Source organism: Trichogramma pretiosum, unplaced genomic scaffold (genome assembly GCF_000599845.2).
Source record: "Trichogramma pretiosum strain Unisexual culture from Peru unplaced genomic scaffold, Tpre_2.0 scaffold94, whole genome shotgun sequence".
Classification (NCBI taxonomy): Eukaryota; Metazoa; Arthropoda; class Insecta; order Hymenoptera; family Trichogrammatidae; genus Trichogramma; species Trichogramma pretiosum.
Window position 1 is genome coordinate 360,244 of NW_019641682.1, and position 13,460 is coordinate 373,703.

The 13,460-nt window shown below is 42.9% G+C and overlaps 1 protein-coding gene across 3 annotated transcripts in view; it reads right to left on the reverse strand.

Annotated features, from left to right (window-relative positions):
- Nucleotides 1-13,460, reverse strand: part of LOC106654289 (dachshund homolog 2) — a 198,547-nt gene that overhangs the window by 122,831 nt on the left and 62,256 nt on the right. For 2 of the 3 annotated variants that reach the window (XM_014374081.2, XM_023461058.1), the window contains exon 2: nt 3,885-4,030. In XM_014374081.2, coding sequence (XP_014229567.2) covers nt 3,885-4,030 — 146 coding nt within the window. The remainder of the gene's footprint in view (nt 1-3,884; nt 4,031-13,460) is intronic. The other variant, XM_023461057.1, reaches the window with a different exon arrangement.

Consider the following 13,460-nt stretch of genomic DNA (forward strand, 5'->3'; position numbering starts at 1 on the left):
ATATTTCGAATATATATAAGCCGCGCGCGCCGCGATTCGTGCCAGTTCATAATATTATATAAGCGTACGCATACGCATCAACTCGTGTTCGTTCGGTAGGCGAACGTTTTCATTTTTGCTTCACTTTTTTCCATAATAATAATATAAATAAATGTTATTATTTTAATGAGTTTTTCACACACTCCGCCAGTGAAAATTAATTATTGAAAATTTTGACATCAAATCGCCAACCGTTAGATCGAAAAACGAGTATGTACGAAAAATAAGGATCAAGCTCGAGAGTAACAACGCAATTTGAAGGTGCATGCGGCGTATGTCTTTTGTAAATATATTTGTTGGATGAAGGAAGAACACGAGAGAGAGATATGCCGCTGCATGACTAATTGACAAAGAGAGATGAAAGCGAAACTCCTTCCTTGTACGCCCCTTTTTCTTTTCTTTCCTTCTTCTTCTCGAGTCATTGTGGATATCCTTTTATAAATTAATATATATGAAGCGGAAAAATATTACCGCCACGATGGAAAATGTCTCTTTCTTTTTTCTAGTCGTCGTCGTCGTCGTCGACGTCGTAGTCTTCGTTTATGTAAATCCCACGTCGAAGATGTGTCGTTGACCCCCACGCTCGGCAACGACTCGATGCAGGCACAATCTTTAAAATCTCTTTGTTTTCTCTATAATAGACGGACTAGTCGTCGCCGTGGTTCTCATATGTTCATTCATAATTTAATTTCCAATTAAGCTTTTATTATTACGGTTCCCGATGCGGTTTCAATGAAAAATTTTTTCTCCTCGCACAAGGTTTGGTTGCGCGTGATTAGAGAAACTAATGAGTAGCGCGCGCGCGCGCGCGTGTTTTCATTCTTCGGCAAATTACAATCATCCGCAACAGATGTAAAACATTTCCCGAAGAAGAAACGACGATGCAAAGTTGAATCAAGAAAATTTAATGAACCCACTGATGAGATTAATTAAGGAAAAGAATGTACGAAAAGACGAAAGTAATTGAGCCATGCATAGTCGAAGGAAATAATGATTCTCAAAGTTGAGCTCGTAGGCCCGCAGCCAAATGCGAGCTTTTATATTACATCAGTCTAGCTTTTATTCAGTCCAAGTGACAATCAAAGTCGACGTCGATACGTTCGATTTGCCACCTACACTCGAATGCACATCATCCCAACGCACGATTATCATCGCAATATTTGTCGTCGTTAACACTCGGTCGATTATATACATACTGCGCATCGCTTTATATACGCGTATTGCTTCTCTATATATTCTCGCTTACGCTGCTGCTTTGTTTTCGCGCGCTCTGGGTTAATTAGATCGATGCATACAGGATGTATACGTATGTATGTATTCGAATATTTATCGTTGATTGCCTACGCGCGAGCGTCTATCGGGTGCGACGCATCTCTCTGCAGAGCTTTTTTGCTGCTCATACCTTTTGTGTGCGCGCCAACAGGCGGTTTTTATTGTTTTGATGATGAAATATACGCGTATAGAGGTATTCGGAAAGAGAAAAAAAAGCGTCGCAACAACCCTCTGTACAACAAACCAAAAACAATGTAGATGCGCGATGATGATTTGGCCGAAAAAGGATAGATATTGCTCTACGATTGTCTTTTGCAGTGGCTGAGTCATGAAATTTATCCGTCCCCGTGCAGCCATAAAAATGACGCCGCAGTGGCGGCAGTTGGCCTCGGCAACGAGATTTTTCGATTACATGCTTCGACTGTGCGTTTGTGAAGCGAACGAATCGCGCTCCAAACGCAATTAGCTGAATTTTTTCAAGAAAAACAAATGGAAACGATCGTTTTACCCAATTTTTGGTAAATATAAGTCAGCTCGCGCGGATAAGATGCAATCTCTCTCGATCGCCGCGTTAAATACCGCAGCAGCTCTACAACATAATAAAGCAATAACTCGGCTAGCGCAGTGAAACAATACGTTTGTAAATTGAGTACACACCGATGCGCGGCTGGCTATACTGCGGACAAAGTAGTTATACTGCGAGCAAAATCTGGAACAATGGGGACCACGCGCGCAGAGATGAATATCGACGATTGGACAACGGATCAGGTGTGGAGTACACGTGAACTCTATAATATATAGAGAGAGTGTATCGATGTCTTTATGGCTGGAAAATTGAAACTGAACGAGAAAAGTACCATGAAATTCTCTATTTTTTTGCTCACATTTTCCACCCCCTCGATTAGCTTCAATATTCGTAGGTGAACCAATTAAATATTACGAACGAACTTGATTCTATTTTTTCAACAACTAACAAGGGTATTCTTGGTCATTGGAGTAACATAGGTAAGCAGGCCTCGTACATAAGCACACACGTGTTCCGCATCGGATTTGAGTTAGTACACAGGCACAGAGTCGGCGTGCCTCGACAACCGTAAAACAATTATACAATTACCGGCAAGCCGTGTAATTAATCGAAACACGAGCTCGTGCTGCTGCTCGGGCAGGCGGTGCACATTTCGCATTTCGATGGTTCGACCCCCCCCTCGTCGTAGTCGTCGTCGTCGTTTCTGCTGCATTTATACTATTCCGCGCGTAATACACACTTACTCGCGGCGGCGGCATGCGGCAATAATTACGCGTACGCAGCTCTGCGCGTTCATACTCATTTGCTCTCTCTCGAGCCAAATGTGTATTAATTTCAATCAACTGCTGCAGTGGTGTGCACACTGCGCCGAGGGAAACCAAGGCAGGCGCGAGAGCAAGTATTTGTCCATGAAATATACCTCTCTCTCTATAAACGAGCGCAGCAGCGATTGCCTTTTTGGCCGCTTCCCGTGCGACCAATCGTCTCGCTTAGCCGAGCAAAGAGCGCAGTTTCTCGATTTCCGATGATGATCGAATCGACGATACGCAGATTGAATCACTGCTGCAGCTGTGCACTTTATCGTTTCATATTAAATATTGTTTTGGCGGCGGAGGCATCGAGCTCTGCAAATATTAGCGCAGAAATTGATAAATACGCGCTTCAACCGATGATGAAAGCAAATGGGAGGAAAAACGAGCGTCATCGAGTTGTACAAGAGAGAGAGAGAGAGAGAGAGAGAGTCCATTTCAATCATCGGTTCGGATTGCCAATATATTAATCACACAAACACGCGCAACGAGCTGTGTGCGGGCGTAAAATCTAAAAAATTTATCGCGCGGTATAGTCCGACGATGATGCGGCAGTGGTGGTGCGCGGCCAACTGCATTCGAGGCAATTAATCGGCTTGTGCGTAGTACTGCTGCACTACTGTATATAGTACTACTATACCGGCACGCGCCGCGCACCACACTCGGCATTTCGTGTTGACCATGTCGATTCTCGTAGGAATTCCGCAAAGCCGCAATTAATTTGCCTCTAACACAGAGAGAGAGCGAGCGAGGAGAGCTACGCAAGTCAGCGAGTGCATTTGATTCCTCTCTGATTAATTGAGTACAGTATATACGCTATGCTTTAAGTGCGTATGTGTATGCGTGTGTATGCTGCTTATCAAGGGTGAGGAAGGGACACACGAGCTGTTTGACCTCTCTACTAGCTGCTATATACTGTTGCTGCTTGCCCCATCATCGCAGTCCAGTCAGTCCTATATATTGTAATATACGATATGCATTATATGTACGATCCGGGTATACTGTGACTGTAACGCGGTTATACGATAAAGGCAGGTGTGTGTCTGCATTCAACTTGAGATCTTACTTATTGTATGATATACAAGCTCTGTGTGTGTAGATCCTTGATGATTTGTGGACACGCGAGCTGCTTTTGACGAACCCGACCAATAAAGCCAATTAACGATACTTTACAACGTAATTATTTACTACTATACTGTATACATAGAGGTAGGCAAATAAATATTAGTCGTACTCACCGAGATGGCCGTTCTCGTAGTAGTCGCCGTTGTCGAGGCGGTGCTTCTTGAGCTGGTGCGCGTGGGCCCCGGCGCTGGCCGCCATGTGACTGGCCGCTAGACTGAGACTCACCGAGGCGCGCTTCGGCGGCCGACCCGGTCTGGAGCTGCACAGTGGTAGAGAGTTACTGGTTTTAGAGACACCATCGTCGAGGCTCGCGTTACGGCGTGGCCCCGACGGCTCGTCGCTATTTAATTCATTCTGGCCAATTACAAGACGACGTCCGAATTTCTGCCTGCGATATGTTATCATTACGTTTTTATATTGTAAAAAGAGGTAACACCTTGCGTTTCTTTAAACGTTACGTTTTTTTTCAATAAAACATATATAAGCAGAAATTTTGACTGTCTATTTTTACGTCTATGTGCATGTGGTAGGCAAATTTTTCGACTCGTTTCGCGAGCGAGGAAAAATCATGACATTGAAATTTGTATTATCGAGTTACGAGTCGATAAAAGTCTGCATACCATCTGTCTTTATATGGAACATAAAAGTCTTATTACATGATATAATAAAAATTGTTATTCTTGAAATAGAGATCTTTTCCCTGGGGATCAAGGTACACAAATTCGCTCGTTTAATTCGAACGAAGATTATAGAACGCTAAATGCATAAAAAAGAGTTCGCTATTGTCTTTTTGTCGAACGCGAATTATAAAAAGCAGGCCACGAGTGTGTGGCACTTTTGTTTTTGTGTGTACGCTAAAAAAGTCGGACACCTTGGACGATCATCTCGTAAGCTGCTTAGTTTCGAGTTTCCGCCGAAAAAAAGCAATGTGTCAGCTCTCCGCCGCGCGACTCGACTCGAGTCGAGAGAGCAAAGAGCACAGCGCATCATCATCTGCTGCTGCTACAAACGAGAGCGATGTGCAGTAATGCTCTCGCACAGACTGCATTATTATTATTCATATGTGTGCGAGCACACCACCACCACCACCACTGCGCCATAATGCGCACTTGTTTGCCTTCGATATTTATTGCCAACGCGGCAGCATATGCGCGAGATCGTGCCAGCAATCGAAAATATTTCCGAAGCCAACGAATGGATGATTTTTAAGTACTAGTCGCTCTGCACTGCGGCAATAATAATTGCGGGACGACTCGCGAGAGAGCTTCTCGCTCGCTGCCTCATACGTGTGTCTGTGTGTGTATGTGTGTGCCTTATATATTATTTATTGCTCGTAAATTCCCTTGACGTGCGCAGATATTATTCTCGGGCTCTCTCCCCGACTACGAGTGTGATGAGCTTATATGCACGTATGTAACTATGTATACAACCACCGGTACATATGTGTGAATGTTATTTGTTATTTTTTTTTTTCGTTGTTGCTACAAAAGTTCCGAGAGAGACTTAGAGCACGAGTCCAAAGTATACGGACTTGAAAGAGATAACGGGTGATTTAACGAAGACGATGTGTGTAATTGCGAGAATTGACGAGTGCGGGCTTCTCTCGAGAACTCGTTTTTCGTCCTAAAAAATAATCCCATTTAAAATTGTTAATTTTTGTAACAGTGGAAAATATTAAAGAAAAAACACGAATCGAGAAACAGCGATAAACATAAAAAGCAGCTATTTAACCTGTTATATTTAACCTGCCATTACGTGCATTATTATAGGCTCTCTGGCATTCGATTAAGCGCGGAGAATCGGCCTTGTATAGGCAGCAGCAAATGGTCAGATTGTAGCAAATGAATTAATACTATCGCGCGCGCGGTGTTGTTGCATCCCCCGATTCCGAAGTTGTAACAGCAGCTGCGTCTGCCGTTTACTCTATTTATGTGCACTCGAGCACAGCTGGAGTGTATACTAATTTACATTATAATTTTTTTTTTCACAAGAACCTGATTAATAATCAACAAATTTAGCGCGAGATAAATAAACGTTGCCTCATCTAGGTCGTATTTTTCTCGGCTACGATGAAATTATGTGCAGGATTTTTGCCCCTCGAATTGATTCATTATTCCAACATTGAATATTTCAAAGAGTCATATTATCGTGTGGACCTGTGTAATTTCTACTACTAGTGAAAATGGACGTACAACTGAACCTATGTGATTTCCCTTATACAATTTCTTTTGCTTTGCCATTTGCAGATTTTCACACAAAGGTACTCGCCATCTAGCGGTGGAGATTGGCTTTAATTAGGATTGAATTTTCATGAATTTTTTGAGAAAGTAACCAAAAACTAAATCAGTATTAAAACATCAAAAAGCAAAATATTTCGGATAATAACTGCAATCGATTAAACTTTCTAGATTGATTAAATTCAAGATTAGAATCGAGTATTAAAATGATTGCGTTTGAGCTTTATTACAGTGAAAACAGGGACGAGCTGTACGTATTAGTCGTTTTTTAATGCACGACTGCATCATAAACAATTTAATCATTTGCCAATTACAGCTATGAAACACTTAATTGAACTTTTCCTCCTACGTGTATACATGTGCATATAGTAATTATTAAGATGCACACGTTGAAACGCATCTAATCAATGGAATCACGTATTATAGATGCTTACGCACATACGCAACTTTGCTCGAATAATTGAATATACAGAAGTAGACTGGCAATGCTATTTAATACAATTACACAGTCATAAGCAGACCTGAGGCCTAGCTTTCTATGAAAGAGGTAGCGCTATGCGTACGTTAATAAGGACAATACGGCAGTTGAGCTAAAATTAAAATCGACGTTATGAAAGCAGGTATTATCTAAATTTGAATTAGTGAGCTAAATTTGAAAGTATATTAATGAGGTACAGTTTGATTGATGGTTTTCGCAGTTTATCACTATAATATTTAAAAAGAACTTTAAATTGAATTCAGAGTTAATACAAAATCAGCCATCAAAATTAAAGTAAACAATATCGAATTTCATTCAAGGTAATTTTATATGTAATTTTCGTTGAAAATTAATTTGAGTGAGGATTATTTTTTCTACAAAAAAAAAGAAAATCGAAGTATAGAATTGAATCTTTGTTGTTCATTTTTGTATTAAAATCAACCCTCATGATCGCTTTTTGAGTTATACTATGATTAAAATCGCTCAAAAAATGTGCGGAGATTCAATGATAACTAAAGCCAGTCTTTACCACTAGATGGCGATTGTCTCTATCTGTTAATCTGCAAGTATTAAAGTAAATATAATGGTATAAGTAAAGACACAGTTTAGAAACTTATTAAGAGGTACTTCGCTAGTGAGTTACCCGAAAACTTCAATGATTTCACATGAAATTATATTTATCACGCGTAGAAGACCTCCTCATTTTTTACATTAATGTTAATTTAAATATTTTCAAAAGTGTACATTTAAACTGAATGTTCGAACGCAATGAGAATAAAAAATTCATGAAATATCAATGATAAATAAAACCAATCTTAACCACTAGATGGCGATTGTCTCTATCTGTTAATCTGCAAGTGACAAAGTAAATGTACTTGTATAAATACTTAAGGGGACACATACACCTTAGATTCAAAAAATCTCTTGTTACATTATTGAGTAGGATTTTCGCCTCTTTCCATTGCATTTTTCGAAATTCCAAAATTTTGATTTTGCCCTGAGATACAACTATTTTCGCGAACCCTTTTCCTATACTTTACGTGTTAAATTTTTTCTTCTCTTGCGTTTTCTGGAAACTCGTGTTTTTGGTCATTTGCCGTAATATTCAGAGGGTACCTGGTGCTTTTGCACCAGGGTCGCGTATACTTCTTCAGAACATGAATGCTCACGGCCACTACTATGAGTGAGACGATTGAGCTCATAGATCACAATGAAAAAAAAAGTGAGTTTAACTGTTCATACAGAGCAATCTGGCCGTTCGATCGTCTCATCCGAGGTAGTGACCGTAACCATTGATGTTCTAAAGAAGTGTACGCGACCCTGGTGCTGAAGCTCAATCGGTACCCTCTGAAAGTTACGATAGATGACCAAAAACACTACTCGCCAGTATAGGAAAAGGGTTCATGGAAACAGCTGTATCTCAGGGCAAAATCAAAATTTTGGAATTTCAAAAAATGCAATGGAAAGGGACAGAAAAATCCTATTCAAAAATTGAATAAAAATTTTTTCGAGTTTAAGGTGTATGTGTCCCCTTAATGTAAATATTTTCTGCACTTTCAAAGCTCACCATTTGAATGCGATGAGCACAAGAAATTTCAAATTTCATCGCGATGTCCGTGTACTTTAATATGCCTCGCTTGATTCAACCTGTAAATCCAGCTGATGATCTACGCGCGAAAAATCGCATTCGCCCAACTATGTACGTGAACCCGACACCGACGCGCGCGGTGATGTTAAAATAAAGTTCAACGGCCATCGAACTAGAATCATGAAATTACGCAATTTCCAAGTCAATATGGCCAGCAGCAGCGGCATTTCGCACCGAAGCCACACTCGCCGTTCGGTTAATTTCAAGGTGGATTGGTGTCTCGATACGAGAGCCGTGCGCGCCCGCGCTATATTATTAATAGCTGAAAGTTGCCGCTGCTGCATGGCGCGCGAATACGGGGGTTGTGTTTCCATGCAGTTCTCTCTCTCTCGCTCTCTGTAGTCGGTGGAGAGGGAGGGTAGGTGGGTGGGGGGGATAAAATCATCAGCCCTGAACGAGGATCATGCCTGCATATGCGTGCGCTGCTATATAGCTCGAGGGGGATGCATGTATATATGGAAAGGCAGTTGCAGTATGTAGCCGATTGCGCTACTTTGATACACTCGAAAACGTCATTCGGCGTGCTCGAAACGATAAGCTAACGGGATTGCGCCTATATATACGTGTGTATACGATTGATGCACACATATGCAATAGGTATATCTCCCAGAGTGAGAGAGTGAGGGCGAGGATGTGTTATGCCAACTATATAAACTCTCACTCGCACTCGACGTATACGATGCATCATTATGATTATACAAGGGCGAAAGGGTTGCAGCGGGCGTTTATCGCTCACTTGAATACGTGTTGATATGGATTTGATTGCGCTTTGCCTGGAAAGTTATAACGCATTACGGACGTTTCGGGAGATCGAGTCGACTCTCCGCGCGCACACGCAGTTCGAGTGGGTGCAGTCGAGCAAAGAGACAACTCTGGTGTGGCCAGTAATCGCACACTCTCTATATACATGTAGCGTCCAGTAGTCGAGCGCGCATCGATCTTGGGCCAAAAAAGCCCATTACATTTTCGTCGTCGGCAATCGTCGCCGTCATCGTCGCTCGGACATGTGATTGCAGGCCGAGATGTCGTTGGTCCAAAAAGCCTCGCGGCGCTGCTCCCGAGGACTCCGGCGCGCAATCTTGTCGTCGTCGAATCGAATAATACACGTCCGTACGCACGTATGCACATCGCATGACTTCTCACAGTCGAGCGAGCTCGATCGGCGGGCCGCAACCCTACTATACGTGTATTCATACGCTCGATTCCTTATACCACTATCTCTCTCTCTCTTCCCTCTTCCGATCGAGACTCCTTTTTATTTTTTTATTTCTACCAAACCCAGTTTACGGCGGAATTTCTTTTTTACGTACGTTTCGAGAGAGAGAGAGAGACCGTTTGTTGCGTTTTCTGCCAAGTCAGGTCACGCGCGCGCGCAAAGGGCCCTCAAACGCACACAGATATAAACATACATCTGTCGAAATGATAGGCGCTTTTTTATGGCGAGTTGCAGGCAGCGGAGAGCTGGCTTCTATATGCACGTGCGGACTCGTATACATGTACAAATGCGATTGAAAATTGATAGAGAGTGACTATTAGTATCGCACAATGCTCGTACTTACGTATAAATGCGAAATGTGAATTGGCGCAAAGGAGCCCGGGAAATAATATTGTTGTTTCGCAAGAAGCTCGAAATACAACCGAACGTATGTGCGCGACTATTATTAGAGCCCTTAATATAAAGTAGTGGTAGTGGTGGTGCATTCCTCTGGGGAAATGTGGAGCACTTATCGATCGGCCCCCCCCCCCGAACGAAAGAGAGCAAAACTATATTATAGCTTATATGTATACGAATCTAGGGAACTAACGTTTACAGCGCCGTTGGCTACTACTGCTACACGTGTGTGTAGTAGTGGAGCTCGCGCGTGACGCAAATGAAGGGAAGCAAAAAAATGAATACATATATAGAAAAAAAGATGGACTATCGGCGCAGTGTTCTGGACACAATCAGCCCGGGTGCATACATTGCATAAAAACTTCCTTTTTTCTTGATTGAAAAGGCACAGAGTCAGTTCCCCCGAGGACTACTCGCTTATCAATTTACTTTTTCTGTGTGTAATATTTTCCATGCAACATATGCATCATAGTATGTATCGCGTCTACGTAATACACGCTACATACGATGCATTTCATTTGGGTTAATTCGAACTCGATCGCGATTTATATGTGTATAATATACTTTTTTTTCTGGAGTGGGAGGAGTCGAGGAGCGATCGTTTCTACCGATATTTATATATCGATCAGATATGGAAAAAAAAACCTAAAGCTACAAATTCAGTAACGCTTTAAAAAGCTCTCGAGGCTTCTTACCGAACTTACGGCTTCTGCGAATATTCCTAAAACTTCAGCCCGTGAGCCCTCGACGTCAATTGGAATCTCACCCCCGCTCGCGCGCATAGATATACATTTACGCGATGCTACTGGCCTAGCCTCCCCCCCCCCCCCCCCCCCNNNNCCCCCCCCCCCCCCCCCCCCTATTCGCTCTCTGTAAGCTTTCAACCATCATATATGCTATGCGAAACGACTTCAATTTTTTTGTCAAAACTTCTGCGTGTCCTTATCAACGCGCCGCCGCCGACATAAGCTCACGGTAAAAAATTTTCGATTTCTCGCTTAATAAACCCAGCGCCGCAGCGCATGCGAATGTTTTCCAATTTATAAATTTTTACGACTCTCTTTCTTTCTGCGAGTTCTTTACTTTCTTTCTATATCTTTTTTTTACACTAAAAGCGGATATAACTACTGACCCTAAGTAGATATGATTTTATACAATGTTCGATATGCCGTCGAGGCCCCTCTCTCTCTCTCTCTCTCTCTCTCTCTCTCTCTCTCTTTGGATTGTTCCAATTTCACGCACCCGAGGCATCGTGTCCCCGACGACGAGTCTCTCTCTCTCTCTCTCTCTCTCTCTCTCTACTCGGCGCGAGTTACGCGATTTTCACTGCTGATGCAGCATTTTCTATTCCACAAGGGCTGTCTTTATATACGTAACTTCTGTGTGTGTGTGCGTGGCGAGTTCAATCGACTGTGTTTTGATCTTTGAAGAGAAAGAGAGAGAGAAAATTAGTTATTTTTCGCTCTATGATTTCGCAAAACGGCGATGAATGCTGAATTATAAATAAATGCTGCATGAAACTTTTAAATTGTATACAAACGAGTGAGACGATTATGTACCGGGGAGAGAAAAACCATTTCATCAAGAAGTTAATGCAGAAAAAGCGAATTAAAAGTCGTTGCGTGTATACAACACACATCGGAGAGAAGGAAATATGAGGAAGAATATATAAGTTAGTTACGTCACGCCCCATTCATTCATCATCGACAGAAGTAGCAGCAGCCGCAGTGGCAGTAGTAGAAAGAAAGAAGAAGCAAAGCAAAAAAAAAATCAAACGCAAATCACCTCGTAAGCCCACTTGAGCCAGCAATAAAGTAAGTCTTTTCTTCGCGTATAAATACACGCAGCAGCAGCAGCCTGTCGCTTCCTCGTCGGCTACTTTCCTCCCCGTACCCTCTCTCCTACGCGCGTATATAGCTGCACACGAGGAAGAAAAAAAAGGTAAAGTAAAATAAAAGAAACGCGTCTCTCTCTGTCTCTCGCTCGGTGGTGCTTATTATGTGTCGTCGAGTGCTCATCACGCGCGCCAGAGAGTAAGTAAGGACGCGTACACGTACATACACACGCGTTACAAAATGAATATAGGTAGTAGGTTGAGGTAGGTAGGTAGGTAGCTTCTCTCTGTGCTGCGGCGCAGCCAGCGTGAAAGATGCGATTTCATCGCTGCTTACGCGCGTAGAGTAGCAGCAGCAGCAAGAGTATAAGAGTATTTTACGAATGCGTGAGTATAAAGAGGCGCAGACAGTCAGCCAGAGAGAGAGAGAGAGAGGAAAAAAGTGCGTGTGCTCTCGCGCGAGCGAACCCGCATAAGCTAAGCAGTCCGATTCCCCCCTGCGCTCCGTGTTCTCTCTCTTCAGGCGAAATATGTATAGCAAGAGTGTATATGCATTTGTATACACGTAGTACATCTACGCATCTGTAAGGAGTATTTTCTAATAAGCAAAATGCGAAAAGCCCAAAGGAGCGGAGCCGAAAGCAGGATGGATGTGTGTGAGTGTGAGTGTGTGTGTAGCACAAAAGAAGGAAGGAGGCACACGCGGCAGCGGCGTACGTACGTAGAAAGGAAAGTGAAGAATGCGCGAGCGAGACTTATCTAAGTAATATTGGATTAAAACTTATGCTTTTCCTCGCATCTCCTCGCAACGTCGTCGTCGTCGTCTCCTGCTCCTTTTGCTCGTGTACGCGCGTGTGCCTACTATACTTACTCTACTGCTTCTGCAATCGCAACAACGGCTGCGTCAGCGTCGGTGGCGGGAAGCGCAATATGTTATTTTTATTGCTTGTGGCTTTGCATAATATTCCAATGGGGTGCTGCTAGCTAGTACGCGCGCGGCTAATTTTAATTTTTACACCACCGCTGCTGCTGCTGCTGCTGCTGCTGCTGCTGCTGCTACTGCTGTAGCTCTGCGGCATTGTACCTATACACTTTTTTTTTCTTGCGGAGGCTTAAGCAGCCAAACTGCGCGCAGTGATCCAAGCAAAAACAACGCGAGGCGCCCGGGAATAAATGAGCAATTGTGTATCGCCGGGCTACGAGCGCGCGGGCGGCTTCTCTTATATTTTATTAATGCCAGCGATCGTCGAGTTTTTGATTTGTTATCGAATTAAGGTTTTTTTAGTAGTAGTAGGTATACCGGCTTTTCGTCCGGAGACTTCTGAGGCATGCGCAACTTTTTCGTACACACGCACACGCGCGCGCGGCTCGGTTATTATTACGAACGCGCGCAATTTGCCAAACATTTTACTTTTTCACTTTTTTCGGGCGCGATATGACGAATGCGGCGTTTATCATTATTACGAATTCGAGAAACGGAGGGCATTTAGTGGCCGATCAAAGGGTCATTGAGCACGCGAAATATCGTTTTATGGTTTGCACACGTGCTTCGTTTTGCAGCAGACAGCAGCAGGTGGATTCGGAGTCGGACTGCGCGCAGATGATTATCCGATATAAGCCCATAACGATAATCGATCAGAGAGAGAGAGAGAGCGTTTTTGAAGAGGTGCAGCAGTTTGAGAGCCAGATACGGGCAAAACGGAGACATTATAAAATCGGGATAAAATCGGTTCCGTAATAACAGGCAGATAATATAAAGTCCTTACGCATACACACACAGGTTATAATAATAAAATGAAATAGTGTCTCGATTTTTCGCCCTGGCATGGAATAATTACTCGAATATATATCGTATGACACGGAAAAAAAGTACATACCCA